Source organism: Neltuma alba, unplaced genomic scaffold (assembly GCF_004799145.2).
Source record: "Neltuma alba isolate B1F8T4 unplaced genomic scaffold, ASM479914v2 tig00010875_pilon, whole genome shotgun sequence".
Lineage (NCBI taxonomy): Eukaryota > Viridiplantae > Streptophyta > Magnoliopsida > Fabales > Fabaceae > Neltuma > Neltuma alba.
Genome location: NW_021635666.1, coordinates 1,086,048 through 1,112,445, shown reverse-complemented (window position 1 = coordinate 1,112,445; position 26,398 = coordinate 1,086,048). Strand labels below are relative to the sequence as shown.

The 26,398-nt window shown below is 36.1% G+C and overlaps 1 protein-coding gene and 1 pseudogene across 3 annotated transcripts; one reads left to right on the top strand and one right to left on the bottom strand.

Moving 5' to 3' along the window:
• The first annotated feature begins 3,558 nt into the window (after positions 1 to 3,558).
• Positions 3,559 to 8,895, top strand: LOC114759596 (aspartate--tRNA ligase 2, cytoplasmic-like; annotated as a pseudogene).
• A 2,159-nt stretch (positions 8,896 to 11,054) lies between these two features.
• Positions 11,055 to 21,530, bottom strand: LOC114759611 (DDB1- and CUL4-associated factor homolog 1). Of its 3 annotated transcripts, none has more exons than XM_028948819.1 (16): positions 21,194 to 21,530; positions 20,546 to 20,629; positions 20,118 to 20,368; positions 19,684 to 19,765; positions 19,438 to 19,554; positions 19,145 to 19,323; positions 18,136 to 18,988; positions 17,937 to 18,034; positions 17,408 to 17,828; positions 16,632 to 17,231; positions 16,382 to 16,564; positions 15,676 to 16,242; positions 15,340 to 15,450; positions 14,055 to 14,173; positions 12,320 to 13,916; positions 11,055 to 12,015 (listed from the first exon to the last, which is right to left on the bottom strand). In XM_028948819.1, the coding sequence occupies exons 3-16, from the start codon at positions 20,351 to 20,353 to the stop codon at positions 11,305 to 11,307; spliced, it is 5,874 nt and encodes a 1,957-aa protein (XP_028804652.1). In that variant the 5' UTR covers positions 20,354 to 20,368; positions 20,546 to 20,629; positions 21,194 to 21,530; the 3' UTR covers positions 11,055 to 11,304. The 3 variants fall into 3 exon arrangements, with proteins under 3 accessions (XP_028804652.1, XP_028804654.1, XP_028804653.1); XM_028948821.1 differs by having other exon boundaries at positions 20,546 to 20,623; XM_028948820.1 differs by lacking the exon at positions 20,546 to 20,629.
• Between the last annotated feature and the right edge of the window lie 4,868 nt (positions 21,531 to 26,398).

Here is a 26,398-nt window from a genome sequence, read left to right as displayed (position 1 = left end):
TCCTTTTTATCCGATATAATTATATTAAAACCGATTAATCTCTTATGCTTCAGGCATGTCTCACTTTTATTTATACTAATTGGAGCATTTTCAGCTGGAATATGAGATTTAGTAATAGCATCTGGCACATATTTTGTAATATCTCATGAATGCATTCTTTGATGAACTTCTGGTTCATACTATCATATATCTGAGGATCTATACTTGATAATAATAACGCATTCTATATGTTATCATTTCCAGCTACTCAATTTCTCCCCCTCATGTTGGGAAAACTAGAACTACCCTCAACAGTTTGTGTAGCCATAAATCCTATTTTTTATTCATTGAGATCTGTTGACTTTGTATACCATTCCGCTGTCGTAGGTCCCTCACTTTCATTACATCGATGTGGATTGCCCCGTGAAATAGCAATAGAGCTTTTCCAGACATTTGTAATTCGCGGTCTTTGTTACTCGACCAACCATCAAGAGAAGCAAATACAACAGGTACACCAATCAGTAAAATTGATTAAGTATAGATAATAATAATGCATTCTATATGTTATCATTTCCAGCTACTCAATTTCTCCCCCTCATGTTGGGAAAACTTTGTTCTTGTTGAAAAACCTTTGTCAAATAACAATAAATTAATCATACAATATAAGTCTCTTAAATTCATTTGTTTCGTTTAGAAACATCCTTTCATTTCATTTAGAGACAAGAAGGAGATTCTTTCTCAACATATATCCCAATTTTTTTTTTAAATATCCATCTATGTGCATTGTGGTGGGTTGATAGTAATAAATATTGCACATTTAAACTTTTAAGATGGAAATATTTAGCTCCTGACCAAAAGCCAATTTTTATTGGGAGAATTTGTTAGCTTGATATGTATAAATGCTATAAAATGTCAAATCAAATATGCCAACACTGAAATGAAGATCTTGTTCGCAAAAGTATTGATCTAGCTACTTCTGAAGACTTTAATAAATTATTCTACTAGATCATTCTATTGAGTAGGCTTTTCAGCAATTTTCTAATAAATATTGGATAATCATTCAAAAGCTAAGATATAAATTCATTGGTGTTTGCTATAGAAATTTTCTGGATCATATTTTTCTGGAAATGTGCACTCAACATATAAAATGATCTACTCAATTAGTCTTGTAAACTTCAGGTTGCAACCTAATAATAACACATGTAACCATCTTATAGATGTATCTATCAAATTTATTGAATACTTGTATGGTTTACATGCTATCAGTATGGGCCCATATATCTGAATTTCATATATTTCCAGAAATGTAGAGATCTATTCCACATCATAACTAGTGATATCGACATAATCAATTTTTCTTTGAGAACAAGAACTATATGAACTCTTGAATCATATAATATGTTGTCTATTCATGTAGAATGTTCTGGTTCTTCAATGGATGTCAATAATAATCATTAATGATTTGTTACATCATATATATGATTCGTGATGATCAAACAAGGCATACCAACTATAAATCTAATTAAACAAGTAAACTTCTAGTTTACTATAATAAGTTTCTTATATAAATAAAACTCTATCTAACATCAACTCACACTTGTAGTAATTCAATTGGGCTATTGCATTTTAGATCCTTTATAGAATCAAAGTTCTGATGTAGATCAATGGGTCATATTTTTCACTATCAATTCTTTGTCTGCCCAAAAAAAAAATTTGCATTAGTTCTTCAGGAACTATATTAATATTTTTACACATAGTTCTTTAGGAACTATGTAATTTGAAGAGATTGAGGAGACAAATTTGTCTTAATAACATCGTAATACATAATAATGAATAGTTATAAATATCATAAATTTAATTTGCAATGTACACAGAGTTTACACATGCTATAAAAAAATGATTTTGCCTAACCAATCAAGATTAATATTAACTATTTATAATAATTTTTTTATAAAATTAAATAACTTTCTATTCTCTCAATTCAAATGTGACATATATCATTTTTATTTTTCTTCAAATTTCATAGTATATAAGACCAATGATACATCATTTCAAAAAAAAAAATTGAGGATTACCATACCTCTTAACGTTAGAATAGAGGAATATAAATATCTAATTTTTTATTATGTTATTTCAAAATGTTCAAAACTTTAAAGATTAAATGGTATTTGAACTAGTCTAACATTCACAAAATTATAATTATCATTTGCACATGCTTAATTTTTTTCTCATAAGCAAATTCACATAGTTGAAAGGAATATAAAACGTAAATGATCTTTTAAAATAAAATTTTTGAGAACAAAATGTAAAATTAAATGTATTGTTCAGAATTTTTCAACAATAATCAAGATACCATATATCATTTATTTAATTTGCAACACTCAAAATATGTCATTTGGAAAAAAATACTTACATACTATATGAATGCTTAATTTTTCTTTCTCAATTAATTTCTTATTTAGTTAAACTCAAAACAACTTCAAATGCTTATAATAAAATTTATTGTCAATAAACCACAATAAATCATTCAAACCAAGATCATACAAAAAGCATATAAATAAACAAAATATTAATAATATATCATCTCTTTAATTTGTACATAAATAGTACAATAAAATATCAATATCATAATATGACCTTTTTTTTTTGGTTATTCTATTGATATGAAAATAAATTATATTCATATTTCATATTCTTAAATATGCAAATAACTTGGCACAATCAATAAATATTTCAAAGTGACCAATAATTACTTTTTGGTATATTTTGTTTCATACCACTCTTGGAATATTTATCAATATCTTAATATTAAATACTTATAATAATATGTTTCTACCAATCAATCACAAAAAAAATTTAAAATAATGTCATATAGCCTTCTAGGCTTATAATTATATTTTTCAACTTTGACTAATTTGAGTATATTTCTTCACAAGATATTACTTTAGGCATCATAACTACGTTGCATACTTTTCATAATATCTCTTGATCTTTTGGTTTCATAACCAATTTTAACATTTACCTTCAATGGATATACTTGTCCGTATGACTTCTGATCATATTGTAATATTTGCCCATAATTGTTTTTAACTATAGAAGTATCACCACCTTCTCAATTATGGTTTAATATTTCAAATAAAATTGTTTTATGCCATTTCATGTTTGAATCATTAGCCTTCAGGGCTTTGATGTTTGTCACTATTAGATCATCAAAATACCATAGATTTTTCTTGTCATTCCATTTAAAGCCATCCATAGTGTTCTTTCACAAAAGAATAATTGCAAAAGTGATATGACTTCTGGTCATCTAATCACATATGGCTTTTAGCCATTCAATAAAATGAAATTAAATAATATTCTAATGAAATAAATTAAATAAATTCAAATTCATAATCAAATATAAATAACAAATAAACCCAAATATATATAATATTATATAATCATATATATATAATATTGTGTTAGATATAAAATCACATAATATAAACCAAACTAATATATGTAAACAAACAATGTAACAAGAAGTATTGGAAAATAAATATAATAAATAACATAATATCACAATGGGAGATAACAGAATTAAAATGTATAAAAAGAATAAATTAATAAATAAAAAAACAACATAATATATAGCAAATATAAAAAAAAATTAAAATTAGACATGATAATAAGATAAAAAGAATAATTGGGTAAGGAAAAATTAGTAGAAAGTATTATCATATACTATAAGAATATATTAATTTGTAAAAGACTCACACCTCAAATCTTCAGAGCAAACTCTTGCTGATAACGTGTTATAAAAATAAGGGAATTAGAGAGTAGAAAGAGGATAGCAAGACAAGATTTGGGAGAGAAAACAAGGAGTATTTCTCATATACATATATAAGTACAAATGCCTTGTATGTGGCCTCTATTTATAGGTCCCAACCATAAAAATCTAATCCAAGAGTTACAAAGAAATAAATAAGGAAATAATGACAATAAACATGAAAAACTCCTCTAAAGTCATTTATTGAGGGGTTATGGGTTTAAGACATTCAAAGATCAAGAATCCTATAAAGAATCCTAAGAGTTAGAGGTTATGGACATCCATATATATAATATTTATTACAGTACTTAAATAAACGAATTTAATAGATAAACTTCAAGAACGCCCATTGTTTGGGTTCGACAGCTTGAATCTCATGGATTGAGCAATCCAATCAACCCAAGCGAGCAACCCTCCCCGTCTTCCGTCTTACACTATGTTTGGTACGGGGTTTTCGGAGGGGAGGGGAGGGAAGTTGCTCCCCTCCCCTTGTTTGGCTGGTATAATTTTTTAGAAGGGGAGGGGAGCTCCTCCCTTCCCCTTGTTTGGTTAAGATGTTTTTTAAAGAGGGGAGGGGTTCTTCTCCCCTCCTCTTCCCTTCTAGCCTCCCCTCGAAAAGTGGGGTTTTTTGGAAGGGAGGTGAGAGATAATATTTTAATTCCTTATATGCCCTTTCCATTTGTTAACCTCTAATCAGTCATAAACATTTTTACATAAGAGAGTTCTTTTGAGTATCTAATAAGAGGTTATTAAGATAATTATCTCCAAAATTAGCGAGCATTTGTAAACTTTTTTTCTCCTCTTCTAATTCTAAGAGGCCGTTGGTATTTTCTTTCACCTTCAAGGTCTTTTCTCTGATTTAAATCTATCACTTGTGACTTTTTGTCTTGATATTCTATAAGTGTGTGACTGTATCTTGCAAATCAAAATTAGTGAATTGTATTATATATATATAGTTATATATTAACAAAATAAAAAGTGAGAAAATTCATTTAAATTTTATGAGGCTAAAATAGTCAATTTTTTATTAGAACAAAATAAGGTATTATTAAAATTGCTCCCTCCCCTCCCCTCCAATCAATCCAAACAGGAGATCATTAAAATCCCTCCCCTCCCTTCCCCCTCCCTCCCCTCCCCTTTATAGCTACCCTCCCCTTTCCTTCCCTCCCCTTTCCTTGATTAAAATCCCTCCCCTCCCTTTTCCTCCGTCGAGCCAAACATAGCATTAAAGCCCGGGGGCAGAGCCTTTCCCTTCTCATCCTTGTCTAGCCCTGTATCATTCTGTGTAGGAAAAAGAAAATGTATTCAGAATCTAAGGAGCCTCCTGTACCACCGCAATCGGAGCAACCAGACCACGGTGATGAAGAATCCCAGTCGCTAAGCAAAAAAGCTGCTAAAAAGGAAGCAGCTAAGCAGGAGAAGCTGCGCCGCCGCCAAGAAGCGGCCTTAGCCGCCGCCACGTCTTCTCTTTCCATCGATTCTGAGGAAGACCCTCTCGCTGCCAACTATGGCGACGTCCCACTTTTGGAGCTCCAGTCTAAGACGGCGGTCAACATCTCCGATTGGACTAAAGTCGAAGATCTTAACAATTCATTGGAGAACAAGTGGGTTCTGATTCGGGGCAGAGCGCAGGCGATCCGTGCCGTGGGGAAGAAAATGGCGTTTTTGGTTATCAGAGAGAACGGGTTCACTGTGCAATGTGTGGTGCAGGTCCAGCCCGATCAAGTAAGCTCTCAGATGGTGAAGTATACTACGGCGTTGAGCCGGGAATCTATTGTCGACGTCGAAGGGGTCGTCTCCGTGCCCGGGGCTGCCATCAAAGGCGCTTCACAGCAGGTTAAAATTATTCATTGTTGGGTGATAAATTTATCTTGACAAGAGTACTTATTTATCGACTGGAGATGGATATGTTTCGTAATAATGCCTTTTATGTATTTATCTTAGGTGTATATCGGCTAACCTCAAAAAGATATTTTTCATATAATTGAGCATCTTGCTAAGGTTACCGTTTGCAATGATGGGACGCTTCTATTGCTCTTTCAGGTGGAAATTCAAGTGAGGAAATTATATTGCGTGAACAGGGCTGTCCCAACTTTGCCTATTAATATTGAGGATGCTGCTCGAAGTGAAATTGAAATCGAGAAAGCTCTTCAGGTAGACTGTTCGGAGATCTGCTTATGCTTGTGATTTGCTTAATGTGAAACCTGTCTATTGTACGGCCACCATTCTTGTCAGATTCTGTTAGCTATCATTTCAACTTCTTTTGGCCCCACATTGACTGCGTTAATATTTTCCCCTTTTCATATATACTGAGTAGATCATTTGACGGGTGCAGGCCGGTGAACAACTTGTTCGTGTCAACCAGGATACACGTCTAAACTATAGGGTTCTTGACGTTCGGACACCGGCCAATCAAGGAATTTTCCGCATTCAATCTCAAGTTGTAAATGTAAAGCATATCATCATCGAGTGTTATTATGAAGTTTTCCTTTGTATATTTAATTTATTCTCTATATAATCTCAGTTTTCATTTTTTTAGAATGCTTTTCTTTATTGTTTATGTCAAGAGAAACAGACTAATCTACTTGTTCAAAACATTTTCATGGACATTATGCTATGCTAACTGATTTAATTTTCTTGTAAATGAATGCCTCTTCCGGTATTCAGGCAATTCTTATAATCTGAGGGCTTTGTTGAAATTCACACGCCAAAACTGATTGCTGGGTCTAGTGAAGGAGGTGCTGCCTTTTTCAGACTAGATTATAAGGGGCAACCCGCGTGCCTTGCCCAGTCACCTCAGCTGCACAAGCAAATGTCAATTTGTGGCGATTTTGGCCGTGTTTTTGAGATTGGTCCTGTTTTTAGAGCAGAAGATTCCTTCACTCATAGACATCTGTGTGAGTTCACCGGTCTTGATGTTGAAATGGAGATTAAGAGGCATTATTTTGAGGTAGGTTTGGCGGGAAGTAATATGATAAGCATTTACTTATGAAATTGTTTGATATGTATAGTCTAATGTACCATTTATTGGGCAGGTTACGGATATAGTTGATAGGCTATTTGTGGCCATGTTTGATAGTTTAAACAATAACTGCCAGAAGTATCTAGAAGCTGTGGGAAGGCAATACCCGTTTGAACCTTTAAAGGTATTTATGCATCATGCGTCAACATGCATAACAAATTTACAGTAACATGTGATGTAGTGATTCATTACATCGTTTACACAAGATGTTACTGTGTAATACCGATAACTAGATCAGTCATAGTTTGGCCTTATCTTTGATCTGATGAGAGTCTTGTGAATGTGCAGTACTTGCGGCAGACTCTGCGGCTTACATTTGAAGAAGGGGTTCAGATGCTCAAGGTATGCTTTAAATATTCTTTTAGACACTAATGACCATATAGAAACTGCAATGGGATAGACGTGGTTAGCTCAGCCCTTAAAAATTTGGCAGAACCCTCCTTTTCCCAAGATGTTAAAAAAAAAAAATCCAGATAGCACATGTTCTTATTTGTTGGAACTTGGAACTGGAGGATGATGTTGAAGTGGATTTCATATAGTGGAGTCAATCGCTTTGCTCACTGACCTGTTTAAGGGGCTGATGCGTGCATATGATGCACCGCTTTTAAATTAAATATTCATATTCTCAGTTTGTCTTGACCCTCTAAATGTAACAAGTCTAAATCAATCACGTGCACTCTTGTACCACATCTGTACATAATCAAGGCTGATGCTTAGAGATCATATTTGCTCAGAGAACATCATAAGCAGGATCGCAATTGTGAGATTCTCCTCACCTTGCTAACTCAGATGTATTTATGTCGTCAGCTGATTGGCAGTTTGATATGTGTATCTTGTACATGGAGCAATATTTAGTTACTATCTCCGGTTTTAATTATAAGATCTCGTTTGTAATCTATAAATGAGAAGTTATAATTAGGACCAAAGGTAGTACCTAGCACTGGCTCAGTTTCTTGCGTGTTATGACAGTAAATAAAGTGACAAATAAAAGAGGAAATGTATATGCAGTATGCATGTATTGTGATCAGGAACACACTACACCCTGTCATTTGAATCTGCAGGATGCTGGCGTGGACGTTGACCCTCTTGGTGACTTGAATACTGAATCTGAAAGGAAACTTGGCCAATTGGTTTTGGAGAAGTAATTCTGTTTTCTTTTTTTCTGTCTATTTTGATCTTTTTATCTGATATTTTATTTGATTTCTGTGATGAGGCATCATTTCAAAGATATTTAGCGGACTGTAATTCTCTTAATAGGTATGGCACGGAGTTTTACATCCTTCACCGTTGCCCACTGGCTGTGAGGCCATTTTATACAATGCCTTGCCATGACAATCCGGCATACAGTAATTCATTTGATGTCTTTATTCGAGGTAAGTTGAATCATTTGATGTGGCCTTGGTATGACAATCTGTCTTGCACGTCATTTTAGTTTCTATAATCTACATATCTTCCAAGGTTTTGGGTGATTGCTAGTTAACTAGAGCTCTGGTGGTATAACTTGTTTTAGGGGAGGAGATCATTTCAGGAGCTCAGCGTATCCATGTGCCAGAATTCTTGGAAAAACGTGCAGCTGCATGCGGAATTGATGTCTCTACGTACATTGATTCTTTCAGGTATTCATTACCACTTCTTACTACTCTTTCTCAGATCTGTTATAACCACTCCTTATTTTAGGTATTGGGACTGATATAGGTGGTGTTTTAGACTCTTGTACTCGGTGCGTCTCTTGTCGTCTTGCTTTTTTGTATAATGGAAGACTAAATATCTGTATGGTTGATCATTTTCAGGCATGGTGCACCCCCACACGGTGGATTTGGAGTGGGCTTGGAGCGTGTGGTGATGCTCTTCTGTGGCCTCAATAATATACGCAAGACATCTCTGTACCCGCGCGACCATCTCAGGATAGCCCCTTGATGACGCATTAACACATTCCAGTTTTCTTTATGTTACATGCAATTTTCTTTGGCGTGAATCCCGGCGACTATCTGTGGGTTTCGCAGCAGTGATCCTTATGACATCGCAAGACAATCGATATTTCTTGTTAAACTTAATTTGGCAAGCATATGCTTTTAAATTTCTTTAATCCTGGGGAATTATCGGCGTAAACGGGAACTAAGAAAATAATTAATCTCTTCGTGATTTTGCTTTTTGAATGCACAAAGCGCGAACAATGAAAAAATTTCATTGTCTTGTAATGCACGAAAAACGACTGTAATATTTTATATAATTAAGCGTTAAAATATGGGGCTTGTATTATGCACGGACCCTTGATACTTAATTTGTACATGGTTCCGGACGATTGTAGATTACAGATTACTTGGGGAGGATGAGGGGCAAGCCAGGCAATCCACTGCAACGGAATACGCACTGGCGTATCTTGTATCATCTTCGTAAATGAAGGGAAGCTTGTGCTTTCTGTGAAGCCACATCAAAAGAGATGGAGCCTATATTCCTTTGTCCCCCATTCACGTCCGTGTGGTTTGGTTTGCGTCAGTGTTAGGACTGGGGCCTGATCGTTCAATGCCATTGAGAAGCGAGCATGGCCAGCATTTTCTGGTGAACTCTGAAATTGCAACTTGTCAACAGCGATTTAACTCACTGATTATTTGACCCGCCAAGCTCATCAAATGCACGTTGAAGCTCTCATCATACATATTCCTTTAGATAAATTTCCTTTGAGCTGGCTGGTCCCCGCATATTTGTTTGCACCTTTATTCCCCAAAAAAAAAAAAAGCTCTTCATGAGCCTTTAAATATGAAAAAGGAACGATTGCAATCGCGGGTCGCAAGCAGTTATGCATAAATTGACCGTGTTTGGGACTATCTCAACTGACAAGCACCATTTTCAAACGGGAGCAGTAGCTGGCACTGTGTCTTTGGGTCCAGTTCAAGTCTTGCACGGCAATGGAAGTCTCAGTACATGAGCAGCACATGCTGGGCTCTCTTCTTTTACATCGTTATTGTGTTGAATCATATTCAACTTCTTTTCGATTTTAGTATACAATTTTTCAATTTCATTGTATGCTTTCTCTTATTTTAAATATAACTCATTTTTAACCATCTGAATACACCTGGAAAAAGAGAATTAAAAGTCAAAATATTAAAATTGTCATAAAGCTCGACTAAGTTTCAATATCATTTTTATTAATTACACTGGACTTTAATATTACAGTAATAAAAACATATACAGAAAAAATAATCGGTTCAAGCGGAAGTTTTCACCTAAAAGCGCTGGATATCCAAAAAAATTTTTAGATGTAAATTTATTCCAAAATTTTAAAATCATACTAATATGCCTCATACTGTTAAAAAACTTAATGTTAATCATTAAAATAATAACGTTAACTATAAATTTTGGGCTAAATTTGCACAAAAATTTGCACCTTAATTCAAAAATAATTAATGCTCTCAAACTATATACTCCTCTAGTCCTATTTATAAGGAGGGGTGATTTTTTTGACCTATTTACAGGTTATTTTATTAAATGTTTAACATAAATATATTATTTTGTATTTCATTTATTATAGTGTAGATATTTGTTTTCTTTTAAAGGTACATATAATAAATAAGGGTAGTTAGAAAGTTCTTATGTTTTAACGGAAACTTAATACAGTTTGCAAATTTTTTTTTGTGTAAAATATTTTAAAAATGCATTATAAATACAATAAGAAGAGCAACTTATAATTAAAATAAAAAATACCTTTTATATAGAACCAAGGGAGGTATTCAAAAAACCGTACAGTTCGCGCCAATCAAAACACAACTGTACCGACACACTTTCGTCGACGTAATGTTGTGCCTTGTGGAAGGTGAATATAATATGTAATAGATCTTACACTAAGAATACAATTTTTGAACTTCTCTACAAGTCATCATTAAAATTTAATGAAGACTCATTTTTTATAAGTAGACTCTGTTAAATTGATTTCGTTCTTAAATATAAAACCTATTTATCATATTAATTTTTTTAGATTACTCTGTTAAAATTCCATCAACCATAATCAAGTAGGAGAAAAAAAAATATTACAAAAAATAATCATACCATTTGATAAAAAAGTATTACTTCTAATCCTAATTTTAAAACTTTACTTACAATCTACAAACAAAATCTTATAATTAGAGTGAAAATAGTTTTTTTTTTATAATGAACTAATTTAACTTTGTTACAAGCGTATTTTGAATGAACATGCACGCACAAAAAATGAGCTCTTCCACAATTTCAATACGCATATGTGCAACCAGGTTCCAGAAATTGCAAGACTGCCATTTCCTAGATCAAGAAAAGTGTAGTTTCAAAGCGCTATACACAATTGCTGCCTCTTGTGATGTACACTAATGTTTTTAAGCCCAGGCGTAAATCATAGGATAACACATCAAAATTGAGGGGAGGAAAAAATGAAAATTCTATCGCCCTAAAATGAATTTAATTAGAGGGAAATAAACATTACAGCCTCCCAAGCCCACCAGAACAAATCTTTCCACTTAGAACACTGCTAATAACCAAAGCCATTACCAACAAAATCCTCTTCACCGCTACTTAAGGATTCAAGTACTTGACTATCATCATCATCATCCTCATCGCCTTCTGTCACAATCTCCAAAATTCCAGTTCCTCCATCAAAGTCTAAATCATCCATAATGAAATCCCCATCATCGTCGTCATTGTCAAGATCTGTTATACTATCATCATCTTCATCGTTGCTCAAGTCATCAGCATCACTCTCACTTTCCCCACCAAGTCCAGGGCCAAGTAAAGGATCCACATTTGCATCGTCGTCATCGTCGTCATCATCGTCTTCCTCCTCACTTTCAGCATCATCAGGATCAGAATCATCGTCAGTAGGTCTCCTCCTGCCAATTTCATAGATCCTGGCAGATGCAAACATCTCATCTTGATCATCCATTGTAATCAACCCAACAAATGAATCAGTTGGCTCAGTTGCAAAATCAAGCACGCAGCGATCCACTTGAATGGTAGCAATATCAGAATAATTGACCGCATCCACAGTGCGGAAAGCTGAAAAAAGATTATGTTTGACCCGACGCGTATGGACTGCTGACATTACATCCTCAATATTTCGCCTTAGGATTGCATAAATTACATCACCACGTCCATTGAATGTTATTGCCGTTTGATCTAAAGAAGGCACACTTCGTAGCAATCTGAATTTACGCAAATCCCAGACTTCTGAGTTTATAATAACCTGGTTAAAACAATTTTTGACAAGCATTGGTTAGATTACCACCATGCAGATAAAAACAAATACAAATCTGATGTTATAATTTAACAAATATTAAGATCACTAGATACCTTAGACACAAACAACAAAAACAACCTAGCATTAGTTGTATCAGGTAAGCACCCTTTGAATGAAAGAGAAAGGGCAAGAACACACTACTATTTCTATATTCCTCATCCAGTTTAGCCTCCAAAAATTCTACACTAAGAATCAATTTTATCTGCCCTTCCTACAATCTATTGTAAGATAGATAATCAATTCAGCATACCTCATTTCCAGCAGGATGAAAGCCCCCGCCCCCATAGTCTGTGAACTGATCAAAGCGATGAACAGGCCCAGGGGCCCGCCGATCCCATAAGACACCATTCCAAAGCAGCATTGAGTCAGAAGGACTAAAATGTATCATGGAATAGACATGACCCCTTCCTGTTGAATTTGCGAATGTATCTGATAGCTTTGACTCTAATTGAGCAGTTTGAATATCATACAAGAGGATTTCCCGTCGAGCAGACTCTGATGACAAGGCAGCAAAAACATTGCCACTATTGCTAAACCTGGCAGCTTTGCACCCATCAAATGAATGGGTAGGATCCATTGCTATTGCTGATGCATCCCACAGCCTCACATCTTGGGAGCTTGAAGAAAGCAATAGTTGAGTCTCTCCCGAAACAAAAGATTGGACAAGTGTCAAAGGAGACTGATGAGATGTAAAGGTCTCCACCACATTATTATTGTTGGAGTCAAATATTTTGAGCTCACCATTGTGGCTCCCAACAGCAATCCGTGATGAGTCCCCAATAAAAGTAATGCATGTCAATAATGCACCAGCATCATCCCGACATGTACGCCATGGCCTAAACCTGCTATAAACAAATTGTCGGTCCCTACGATTCCCATGCACTCCTCCATACGTATGCTTCAATTCACGCGTAGCAAGCCGAGCAGTCACATTAGATGGGGCATCAAGGCTTCGCTTTGGTTCAGGACAGACATGTGGATGCAAAAGAGATAGTGGAGGAAGAGTGGTAATAGGAGCTGGGCATTGGCGATGCTGATGTTTCAAATACTGAACTACTAGAGAGTCTAATGTTAAACGCTCTTGATTGTTAGGCTGGTCACTTGATATTTGGGAGGATGGTGTTACTTGACCAGGATTTGAGCTGTTTAATTGGCCTTCATCCACATACTCACCTATGCATCGCCCTTGTTGGCTTCTCAGGGTGGAACTTGGAGTAAAAAACCCAACAGCATCATTCTGCAGGCTGCTTTTACGGGTCGTACTTGGAGTTGGACAAATAGGTGATCGAAGTCCTTGATCCCCAGCATTTAGTCGCTTTCCAGATGATGACAATACTCCTATATCCTTCAAATCAGGTAACTTGCGTTTCATAGGCAAGATTATCGGGGTCTTATACTGAGACTCTCCATCAATGTTATGTTTCATTGAAGGTTCTGAGGGAGTTTCTAATGAACTTGAAGATTCAGAAAGCTCCTTCCCAGTAGTCAATCCTCTTCTTACTAGTGACTGCTGAGAATCAACAGATTGATGTCTTGAATGTAGGCCAAAAGAAGATGAGAAAGTCAGTGTCTTTTTCTTAGAAGAGATGGCTGAATCTTGCTTCATGCTGGAATCCTCATCCTTTGCATTATGCTTTAATTTGCTAGTGAGAAATCCAGACTGAGTCCGGCCAGAGGGCCAACTAAGTTGTATTGAAGTAGCTTCCTGTGAGGTGGCTGCTTGTGCAAGAGATGACGGAGCAACCAACGATGGCAAAGGATTCAACTGAGCCTCTTTAAGCAATGTAGAGGCAGTTAGGGACAACCCAGATGCTTGCAGGTGCTCATGAATTAGGAGCAAAAGTTCCCTAAATTTCCAAGGAAAAGCAGAATACAAAAAAAACGTCAGAACAGAGGAAGAGGGAACTGCACAACTATAGGAAAATTTGATGACCAAAAAAACAAAAAGAAGAATGATTCAAAATCAATGAAAAGCGACCAAATACCTAGAATGGTAAGTAATAGGAGTGGCAGCAGCTATTGCTGCTCTTTCAATACGCCTTAATGTAGGAGTAGCTGCATCAGTAGCTGCTAACGTACTAGCACGACCTGAGTTGGTCACAATCTACTCCCAAAAAAAAAAAAAAAGAGTTAAAAATCAATAGCATCCCTTATGCAGCGGGGCTCTGAATATTGATCAACATGGTCAACACCTAACATTCTCACTTTTCAAATGCCAGCAAAATAGATCTCAACTCAATGCTAAAAACCTCAACTGGATTTTCTTCAATTTCCTTAATCTCAATTTTTTTTTTTTCAGAAGCATACAGAAATCTCCCAAAGCGTGAAAAGATAAAAGTACAACATCAACTGCAGGTTTATGCATGTTTCCAAGGCAGGTCAACCTAGGTTTTCAACATTTCAGCACAGGTTCATGATAAATCAGGACAATTCAATATCTGTATATCAATATCTAATGTAAAATCTATAGGGAGTCACATTATTCATAAGTCATGAATAATGTGGCTCACTCAAATTTCATGCGAAGTATGAGCCCCCAATCTAGTTTTACTAAAATGACAAAGAAAGCATGGGCCTGACATGAACTGAAAGTCACCCCCGGAGTGTTTCTCCAAATATTTTCAGCTATCCTGAATCATAATCAAATTTCTATAAAAACAAAACGCTTCTCCCAACATTTTTTAATGTGACAAACAGTGAAAGTTATACTGAAATCAGTGATTACTGCAAAGATATAGAGCAGATAACACATAATTTTTATTTTAAAAAATTTAAATTTAATTGGGAAAAAAGGCGCACCTACAGACTTGCCAATATATGCTAAAGGTGTTTAAGAATTAGCAGTTTTCTTAGGATCGAACGGCAGGGCAAAGGAGAGACTCCAGAGCCCTCCTCGCCATCTAAAGCCCAAATTATCTTGTCCTTCAAAATGGGTAGATTTGGGATGGAACAGACAAGTGGTAGAAATGCAATCATAATCTCTGGCTTAAAACTTCCTAGCATTACATTCTAGTTCTAAGGGTTAACGTTGGAGAAAATAATTTACAAGCCATCCTGTGTTATAAACAACTCTCTCCCTTCATTGAACTCAAACAATGGAATTGCACATGACCATCCATTCCACTCTTTGCCTTTCCATTTCATAGCCTCAAAACCTCCCAAACATAGCTAAAACAAATGAACAGGACAAGATACTGAGAAGTAAGAAATAGAAGAATAAATATAAGTGAAAAGCCAGCGACAAGCACAACATGGCTCAAGATGGCTCACCCCAATTAGCTCAATTGCAGCCTGGGAAAGTTCAGTTTGCCACCTTCCCTGTTCTGTACCAGGTGTCTGACTGCCTGAATCTCTTATCAGTTCAGATAGCTTTTTCCCTACCTAAAAACACAAAACCAATTAATGCCAGAATAAAGGATAAAACAAAACTTTGGAAAACCAAGACATTCTTTTCAAATATAAATGGCTATAAGCTTGTAGCAAAGTCACCTCCAATTCTATACTTGACACAAAGTTTAACCCCATGTCAACAGGATAATATAAAGCATGTTGAGATGAGAACAGTTTAAGTGATAATGTTTCAATTAGAATGGGCAAGATAGTTACCTGAAGCTTCGTCAATATGTGTGCAATAGTATCATCTCTGGCTAAACCAAGTAGGACTCGACATGCTAGAGCACGGAGGCAGTCTAAAGCAGCAGGAGGTGAATATATACGTGGTTGGAGGAGATGCAGCAGGACTTTAATTCCATTATTAGAGCGGACAGCCTCTCTGGCTTGACGATATCCTTGTTCCAGTTGGGCAGCCAGACCAGCACAGCCTGCTCCAGCACCCAGAGATATTCTACGGTCGCCAACCAATCCTGAAGTTGCAGTGGCACCAGGAGTTTGTGGGGTGGTGTTAGCAATCTGTGTAGTAGCTGTGGCAGCACTAACTCGATCCATAACACCAGATTCTCCATTCTGCTCCCTTTGATCAGTCTGGTTAGAAATATGAACAGCTCTGTCTGAGATGTTACGCTCATTGTTTCTGTCTCTTGTCTCCGTAGGAGGACCACTTGTGGTCTGGGTAGAAGCTGACTGCTGACCTTGTGCAATTAGAGGTGGCTTATTGCTGATTGATGGTGGAGGACAAACAAGATTAACTAACACACTCAATGCAGGCTGAATAATCTGAAATGTAAACATAAATAGTTAATCTGAGACACAATATATAGGCATAATTGCCATGTCCACAGTTGAAAGATTTAACTTTTCCACCCCCCAAAGAATTGGGAGTAAAGACTATAACTGATAGAATATAATCTTTTACCTCAGGGTCCACATGACTAGTAGCAATGTTTGCTGCATCCAAAATGACTGCTATGCCAACACGATTATTGCTTAATGTTGTGTTCACAATCATCTTGCGACTGCTGGGTACCAGTGTAACGATGTGCAGGACACCCAATGCATATTGAAGCAAATCATGCAAATATCGTTCCACAGGTGGAGCCTACAAATGACCAAAGTAAATACTAACCAAATTGAAAACAGCAGAAGTGTAAAATTAAATGTCATACCTGACACAACTCCAGCATCGTAGCATGCCCATTATATGCCAAGAACTTCTCAACCGCAGGCCAACGTGTTCTAACAAATGCAGGACCTAGCTTCCGATCTTTCTGTAGTTGCAGGAATACTGCATCAATTGCCTCATTACTAATGTCCAGTGGCTTGTATGCTGCTCTTGCACTTGGAATATTCCTAGCACCACTACGATTGCTTTTGTTTGGGCGAATGGAATCCACCAGTAAAAGAAGATGTGCTCTAAAATATTGCCGCAAAGCAACACAAGTGTGATAAGCTATCTGCTTCTCAGATGATGTCAGGACTTCTGCAGGTGATCGATCATTTCGAAATGATCCACTTGAGAGGCTCAAGGCCCCAGAATTTACGCCTGATCTTACAGCAGCAGCATCATTTAGAAGGCCCAGTAACTTCTGCAATCCATCCTGAGCATCAAAAGCATCAAGAACTGCTCTAAAGACAAATGCAGCAGCAAAAAACAATGCTGCATTCTTCCGGGCTTGGTCTTGGGAGCAGTCAACTAGTTGGAGAGCCAATTCAACCACATGATAGACCACGTCTGATGGAAGAGCACAGACCCGTTCCATAATTCCCTTAAGTAACAAAATAGACATCAGAGACGCATTCAAAAAAAGACATGTAGATATCAGAGAAAGGAGTATGAAAAATACTAACTATTAGGCATGAAAAATATAAAGAAATATACAGAGGTATGAAGGATAAACATTAGGCATCTTACTTCACAATAATAACTATTATATTTAAGTACCTGCAAAGAACCAATAGTAAATAGGCAGGAAGAAAGTCCAAAATAAGTTTGAGCCATTCTTGGAACTGCAAGCAATTTTTGCATGCCCCCACGGTCCACAAACAGAGCAGCAAATTTCCGATGAGCCGCCAAAGCACAGATCAGTTTCATGATATCAGGCAACAGCAGGGCAACCTTAGATGCCTCCCGAAGTTTAGAATTCTGATGAAGAAGTGCAAGACACACATCCACCCCCTTCTCATGCAATACAGGTCCAAGAACTTCAACATATTCTCCAAGCATTTCAAGGCACTGAATGCAATATTTTTCCCTCAGCAATGCAAGCGATTGACTATCTGGGATGAAGTAATCCTCAAGCTCCTCACCAGATTCAGTTTCTCTGCTACATGCATTCTCTGTTTCATCATTGACGCTGGAATTCCTGCCATCAACCAAAGAGGAACATTATTTCTGGGACCAGAAGTACGATGCAGACTATTCACATCAGAACTCAAGTTGATGCAGCTCCTAAATATATATTCTTACATACCTTGAAACTTCAATTGCAGAAGCAGCATCAATGACAGTTGATGCAGCTCTGGAAGCAGCCAGAACAGCAGCTTCTTCATCATTAGTGGAGTTAAGTTCCTGAATTAATAGAGCAAAAAATCTTACCATTAGACATTCGTGACATAGAATGCTTATATATATAAATAAATAAATAATATATTACACAATCTTCAACATACATCTGAAGCCGCAGTCCTAACCAGTTCCGCAGCAGCATCACCAGCTGCTTTTACAGCTTCTTCTGGTGCATTGGCAGCTCGCGCTTCAGCTTCAGCTGCTCGGACTGCTTTCCTAACAAGATCAGAAATATCTTTGCTTCCAATATGGCAACCCTGAAAACAATCATCATTATCCTCTCTTTCCAAAGCAGAAGCTTCAGAATTGATCCTGGCAAAGGTCTTCCTGGAATCAGTCACCCTTCTAGCATCAGCATTCCTTATTATGCTCCTATCTCTGACATTCCTTCCCTGTCCTAATTGACTAACAGAACCCGGAGATGACAGAATAGGTTCACTTTCTACAGTCCCATCACTGAACCTTCCCTTTCCTCTGGGTCTAAACCATGCACGGTTTGCACGCCGCTGTGAAGAGTCATCTCTTGTGTTGTCATCATGATCACCAAATTTTATCCTTCCATCACGTGCATCTCTACCATGCCATCTATCACCCCCGTCAGCATCAGCACCTTCACCCAATCCATCAGGTATCTCACCATCAACCCAAGACTCTTCTAGGCAAGTTTGTACAGTAATGCCTCTATCTTGATCCATTTCAAGAGTTCGGTCATCTAAGGCCCTCTCATCAGCCATCCTTGTATCATCTAAATGACTTGATTCCAGGGCCTGACGAAATCTACCACGACCATCATCTCTACCTTTTGTTGAAGTATTTGTAGAAGCATGCTTAGTCTCAGTTAAATGACCAGTATCCTTCTGGCTGCTACTTGTTTCTCCCAGCACACAAAAACGAAGATATCGCATAAGCTTAGCTGACAAGCCAGATGTCAATACATCTTCAACTACTGAACCTCCACTGAAATCAATCCAAAAGTGAATTGAAAATTAAAAATGGAAATGGAAACTTAAAAAAATACATTTCAAGCGTGATAAACACCAACATGCTGTAAAAAAGTGAAAGCACACAAAAATTTGCGTGAAACTTCTAAATACAAAAACTATACATGCATACCCGGCCAAACACACAGCAAGGAGTCCAGTTGAATAGGTTTTCAACATTTCGGAATCTGAGGCTTCCCTTTGCCCTGGGTTATGCTTCAAGTTCTGTTCTTCCACAGAAGATCTGATATTTTCATCCATGACCCACTCTTTAATGTTATCCCGAACAGGATCTTCAAAATCATGAGGATACTGCACATTTAAACTTATCAGATTAATAGGACAGAATATGCAGAAAAAGAAGTGTAGAAGAAGAGATGATTTCATTAAAAAAGAAATTCAGGAAAATTAAAATGAAGATCTTACAATCCAAGTCAACGAACAGCTCAGAAGAAGCCTAGTAGCAGCAGCCTGAATGGAAGTAGTGTACCTTGTCTCTGACAAAAACTTAGACGATATCAACTCAAAGAATTCATCATTTTCCTGTAGATAATGAAAGAGATAAGGGTGGTTGTGAGTGAACAGCAACCAGGATAATCATCTCAGAACTTTACCTCACCAAAAGAAAAATGTGACTTGGGTCATAAAAAGACTATGGACTTGAAAAATTACCCTGATTAAGCTCCCGAGGCGCCCAACATTATGAGAGGCACGAGCATTACTAGAGGAGGAATGACCATTCTCTTCCATGTATCTGCATTGCACAAATAAATAACATTGACTGGCCCAAAGAATACAGTAATGGATAAGAAATAGGAAAGCAAGAAGAAAAATCATCAGCACATCATAAAAATGCCAACTAAAGCCAGTATACATTTGCTGCCCAAAAATGGGCACGCATTTAACAAGTGATCAGGATGTCAAATACTAGTATCATGTTATTTGTCAAGAAAACCAAATGAGAAATAAGACCAAAACGATGTAAAACAAAAAATATGCAGAAAATAAGTCACAATTTAGTCGAATTCTATAATTGCAAGTGACAGGACGAAATTAGCAGAGAAGATATTGCCCATGGAAAAGGATAAATAACTAAATAAGCATACCGGAACTCTTGGGTTTCAAGAATGGAGGCAAGGGCATGAAGCACAGCAGGTTTAGGGTTATCAGGCGCAGAGGTGATCTTCTCCATCAAGCTTTGAGCCTTCGACACCAACTCGTCCTCCTCCTTCTTGGACGCGTCTTCTTCCTCCCCCACCCCTTCCTCTAGTTGAGGTTGAGACTGAGGCTCTGCAACTGGGGGAGGCGGAGGAGCTTGGTTCTGATTGTCCTGCTCATCCATGGTTTCCTCTAGATACCAAGGAACAAAAAACCAGACCGGGAATTAAACCGATCGAGACAGTGAGTCAAGGGTTACTGGTCGGACCGAGATCAGACCAGGGTCGAACCAATCATATTAAAATAATATAATTTAATTCACAATATTACAATAAAACGGAATTCATAAATAAAATTAAGTTCAATTGAGCTCAACTGAATAAAACGCTTGGCTTTTAGTTTACAACTAGACGTTGCAAAGAATCTTCTTCAGCCACCCAAATATCCGGCATTGCTACCTCTCGGAAAGGAAACAAAATCCATATAAAATCAATTTAATCCAGTATTAATTTATCTACCGTATAGCAATATGTCAATCATGATAAAATGCTTCAAGCTACAAACATGAATATATAAAAGAGATAACATCATAATAGCCAGGAGTTAACAGGAACAGCCCCAACCATATACCGTATGTATCTATGGATATGGTCTGGAATTTTCAAATCAAAAAATATCATATTGATTATTAATCAATACTTTTTTCTTTGACCAGAACATTACCAATCAATACTTGAAACATACAGTTTTGGAGGTTCTTCGGTTTCAAGCTCAAGAGCGTTCATACTTTTTATATCCAGAATCAATTCAATTCAATCCAATCGAAACAAAATCTATATTATTTCAGCCAAAAAAAAATTCATCAACTACTTTCCTCTCCTGCTCCAAGTGTTCAGAAATCAAAATAAAATTTTCATCTTCTCCCTTCCCAAACCGTTCGACAGCCAGAAAGATAGAAGGAACAAAGGCACCTCTTTAATCCTAAAAACACAATATACCTGAAAGAGAACAGTTTCGAGCTTACCCAAAAATGAAAACTCAATGCATCGAAGGGTGAAGCGACAACGTTGACTGGGATTTGAGGGAGACCTGCGACTTTCGATTCTGCCTTCTGCGAACTGCGAATGTGAGAGGCGAGAGACTTGCGAGCTCAGAGCCTTAGACTTTCGGTTCTACCATCTGCGATGCGAGTGGCGAAGGCGAAGCAGGAGGTGGTGACTGGTGAGGTTGAGGGAGACTCAGGCTTGCGACGACTGGTGGCGAGAACGACCGAACAAGGAGCTCTGCTGTAGACCGTGCCGTCAGCGACGCTAGGAAGCAGGGATTTTGGAGGAGGCGATCGCGATTTTGGTTTGAGGGAGGGAGGACAGCGGCGCGAGCAGAGGGGAATCAAGGGCTTTTTGTTTTTTTAATAAAACGGTGTCGTTTGGGCGTTCTGGCAGGCCCAAAAAAAACAAACTGGCCAACCCAATGAACCGGGGATACCGGTTTAATACTAGTTTTTTTCTGATTAAACTGGTTTTTTACCGGTTCAGTAGATCACTGGTTCAATAATCAAACCAAAAATTTTTAAAAAAATAATCATCTAAATGAGGAATAGATTTAAATATTTTTAGATTTTATTCAGCACATGAAATTTATATCTAGTTAATTCTCAATCATAGATGGAGTAAAGCATTAGGGTTGTGATGGACCCGTTAAGTTACTTGGTTTGGATAGTTATATTTTTGAGAAAATAATTTGTTACCAAGTCTGTTTTAACTAACTTCCAGAAAGATTATACATTTTTTATGTGTTTGATGTTCTGTTTTTTGGAAAATTAAAAGTAATTTTTAAATAAATATATTAACTGTTAATCCTCTGCCCGCATCAAGCATTTCTTTCCTCATTCTGATTTTTATTTTAAAGCATCTGATGCACACTCACATTTTAAATGCTACAGTATTTCACTAATCTATTTCAATGATATATTCCTTCGGAAGTTTGTTTCGTTGATAATTTCATTTTGGCTTGTTTTGATATTCGTCAAAGTAGTACTCTTCTGATTCTATTTATAAGATATTTCTAGCATATTTCACACAAATAAAAAAAAATCTTAAATTTTATTAATTTTCATTTAAAATTTAACAACTTTTAACTTTATCTATATTTAATATATATATCATATTTCATGTAAACAAAATTAACACAATAATAAATGAGGTATAAAATTGTACATCTATATAAAAATTTTCTCTCAGTATCTTATAAATAGAATAAAAAAATATCTTCCTTCTATCTTATAAATAGGAGGAGAGGAGTATTCTTTATCAGTTGATCATATCTTAACGGCGTATCACTCTTCGTATGCAGCGGAAAATAATGAAAAAAGCTACTTTTATATAAGGATTCTTTTAATAAAAATGTCGACATATTAATTTGAATTATGCCATAAAAATATTTTCTTTTTGTCGTCCACGAATTCATGTAAAAACCTTCAGTGTATTATTTAAATATTATGTTAACAAAGTCCCGAGTAATGCTGCGAGTAAGAATGCAGGGACCTTGGCTGAAATTTTAGCTTCTAATTAATTGTGATTTGGCATGTACTGGTAAGGTTTAACTATGGACTTTTTTGTGCGGGCTAAAAAAAAAAAAAAGGATGGACTTTTTTGGTTTAGAAAAACTCGACCTTTTGGTAAACGTGGCAACGTGCGGGTTAAACATGTGTCAAAAGAAAAGGGAACAAAATAAAAAATTTAAAGGGGGACTGAGACGGAGGGCACAGAATCAATCCCTTTTCTTCCCCCCGGGGGGTTCATAAAACGACAAAACCAAGACCGTATGAGTGACTTCAAAGTTAAAAACTGAAAAATCACAGAAGTGTGAGCAAAATTACTCATGTTTTAAAATTAAAATATTTATATATCAGATAACAATGTGTTTATTCATTTTTTCAACATTTATAATGGCGTCAAACCTTTCCTAAAAAATTATCTTCCTATTATTCATGAAAGAGGAACATTTTTATTTTATTACGTGGAACATAAATAATATTTATTGTATTTTAATGTTATTGTTGGCGATGGCAAGTGGCAACGCAATAATTTTTGTAGATATGATCCCTTTTAATGTCTTCTTAACAAAATAATCTGTAAATATATTAATACTCCTTTAATCTTTAATATAATACCTATTTAATTAATTTGATTAAATTAAGAAAGTTAGGTAAGTTAGTTAATTATAAAAAATATGACATATTTTTCTAAAACACCTCAATCATTTTTCTTAATATTATCTCTCCTTCTTTTACTTGATTATGATTGAAAGAGTATTCATAGAGATAATTTAAAAAATTAATAAATATAAAAAATAAGTCTTATATTTAATATCAAAATTAACTCAATAATTAAATCATATATTAAGAACATGGAGGGTAATAGATAAGTCATGTGATTTTTCAAAAGGTGTTGGTTGCGCTCCCTTGGCTGAGTAAACAACGCCACCTGCCCAGCTCATGACTCATCTCTCAGTCTTTAAACTGTTCTTTTTCCTCCCCGAATTACTCATTACACGTCTCCCCTCGCAAACTTCCTTTATTTGTAATCTTTGCTATCTTTTGTAAAAGTGAAGGGCCAACATAGTCACGCTAGTTTTTGACCCGTGTGAGGGGGTGTGTTTAATCATATGATTACTAGCGAGTCTAATTAAAGATTAGTGGCGATAAATGGATGGCGTTGCGTAGGACAGAGTAATAGGCTGGTTGGGCAGCCTATGTTTTAACCTGTAGCCCGCCTGTTTAAAGTTACACGGGTACAAATTTGCCCATACATGAACCCATTTAAGCCCGTAATAAACGGGTTAAGAATAAATGGGCGGGTTAAATGGGTTACAGGCGACCTGTCGAACTGTCTTTCTTTTTTCTTTTTTTCTTTTTTTTTAAAGGAGCTGGAAATCTGATGTCGCCCTTCACGTGGTCGAGATCGGAGGTCAATGGCTGAGGTAGCTTAGCAGCAACGGAGGAGAGATGGTGACAGTGATGTGAGAGAGTAGAGAAAGAAGAGAGAAGCAGGTGAAGGAGGAAGGCAACGGGAAAAAAAAAAACGGTGATAAGTAAAAATTGGAAACTGGAAAGGATTCTGGGAAGAGGAAAATAGCGATGGCCTAGCAATGAGAAAGGATTTGAAAGAATTTGGGGAATAGCCGAATAGCGAAACTGAGCAATGAGAGGCGGAGAGCCGGAGAGGGTTTCTTTCGTTCTATTTTAGTTGTTTAGTTCTAAAATTTAAATGTTATATAAAAAATTGACAAAAGCACTTTTGTCAATATATATTTTGAGAGTGTGCCCGTAGCCTGCCCGTTTATTCTACTAGTTGGTCCATTTGAGCCCATCCATTTTGAGAGTGTTTAGGAGACATGAAAGAAATTGTATTCCAAAATTATGTTATAAAATTACAAAATAGCTATATATATTTTGTATAGAGAATATGGAGCATTGATGGATATTTTATTATATTTATATTTGATTTACTTTTTATTTTTGAATGATTATTTTTTATGAGATTAGATATATAATTTATTTATGACCAATGCAATTACAATTGGACTAGTTAACTCTAAGCATGTGCTTGGTACGAGGGAAATGGAGGAAAGGAGAGCTGAGAGAAAATTTTAATGAGCTTGATTTAGAAAATTAGAAAAGTGGAGTTTTAAAATTTTAACAAAAAGTATAAAATAAAAGAAAAATAAAAATTAATTAAAAATTTTTAACCCTATTTTTTAAATTTCTTAAATCAAATTTATTAAAATTTTCTTTTCCCTCTCCTCCCCTCTCTTCTATTATTTCTTTCATACCAAAATAGATCCTAAATTAGGTTTTGGTTGGGTCACTTATGAGTCCGATTTTAGTAACATGAGTTAGGAGATATCTACATTTTACTTACACTGTTGTGAGAGAAGGCCTTGTAGCGTTTGATGCATGGTAATATGACATCTTCACATCAATCCACGGGTCATATCTTGAAAACAACGTCTCTATGTGTTTTTTTTAGTGGAGTAGAGAATCCACGTCTATTTCTATAAGTGAATGAGAGATATTTGAAAAACGAAAAAAAGTCATATTTTTGGGGAAGTAACTTTCTTGAACATGCTCTCAAACACAAAGGTATGGCCAGTTAAGTGATTGTTTGTAATGGTAATAAAATTATTTCAAAATAATTCTTTAATTATAATTTATGAAACACAAGTGATTATTCAAGTAAAATTTTATCTCAATTTTATAGAGACATCTCTGTGATATTATTTCCCTGAAAAACCAAACTTATTTTGAATCCGAATAATAAAAATTTTCCGAAATGTGCAAAAAAAAAAAAAAAAAACTACACCAAAGCGAATAAATCGGGGGAAAAATTATTGAACGAAATAATAACATAAAAACTTTGAGCGGGAGAGGCATTAGCCCTCTGCATCTTTCTGCCTAAATTCCCCCTTTCCTCCGTTCGGCTTCACCGAGAGGGACGTCCTTGGCAGTCTACGCTACGGTTACGATGGTTGCTTCAAAGTCTAGCAGTGGCTATCTCTGCACCTACTTCAGATTCCTAGCGACACTTTTCTACAGATATCTACGGTGAGTCCTTAGCTGTTTGTTCTTCTTCATCAAACCTTCCCGCTATTACTGTAACTACTGCTTCGGTTCCATTACAAAATTTTCTTGCGATCTTGCTCTCGAGTTCAGGAGATTGATAAGTAATTAAATGGTTAAATAATTGCTCATGCTACTGTATGCAGGGAAGTTGTTTCATCTTCTTTTCTGAAATACAAATGTCTCATTATTTCAATATCATGTGATGCGGTGTTCTTTCAATGGACTACAGTTAACTGACTATGCTGAATCTTTGATGTGGATATTACCTGAACAAACGGACAGTAATTCCTTGTTTTCATAAGTTCCGATGGTTCTGCTAGGCCACGCAGCCATATCAAATGAAGTCCAAGGTGTAATGGAGAACATGCTTAAGATAACCAAGAGTTAGCTGATCATTATTAACTTTACTCGATATTCAATTTTTATCGACGAATATCTAATTACCTTTTAGGCATTGTTTCTCTCAATATAACGTAGTATAATTATCGTGTTGCCTGTCAACTATCAAGTATCAGGTACATTGCCAAAACTTGCGGTCTTGGTATCGTCACTTAAAATAGCAACATAGCAAAGAGATCAGCCCCTGGTCACTTCTTTATTTTACGT

Excerpts from the sequence above, each read along its gene's own strand:
- LOC114759611 (XM_028948819.1), bottom strand. The coding sequence starts at position 20,353 with ATGGATGAGCAGGACAATCAGAACCAAGCTCCTCCGCCTCCCCCAGTT. Across the intron at positions 19,766-20,117 it reads CTTGAAACCCAAGAGTTCCG|ATACATGGAAGAGAATGGTC; the intron begins GTATGCTTATTT and ends TGTGCAATGCAG. Across the intron at positions 17,232-17,407 it reads TTACTATTGGTTCTTTGCAG|GGAATTATGGAACGGGTCTG; the intron begins GTACTTAAATAT and ends TTGTTACTTAAG.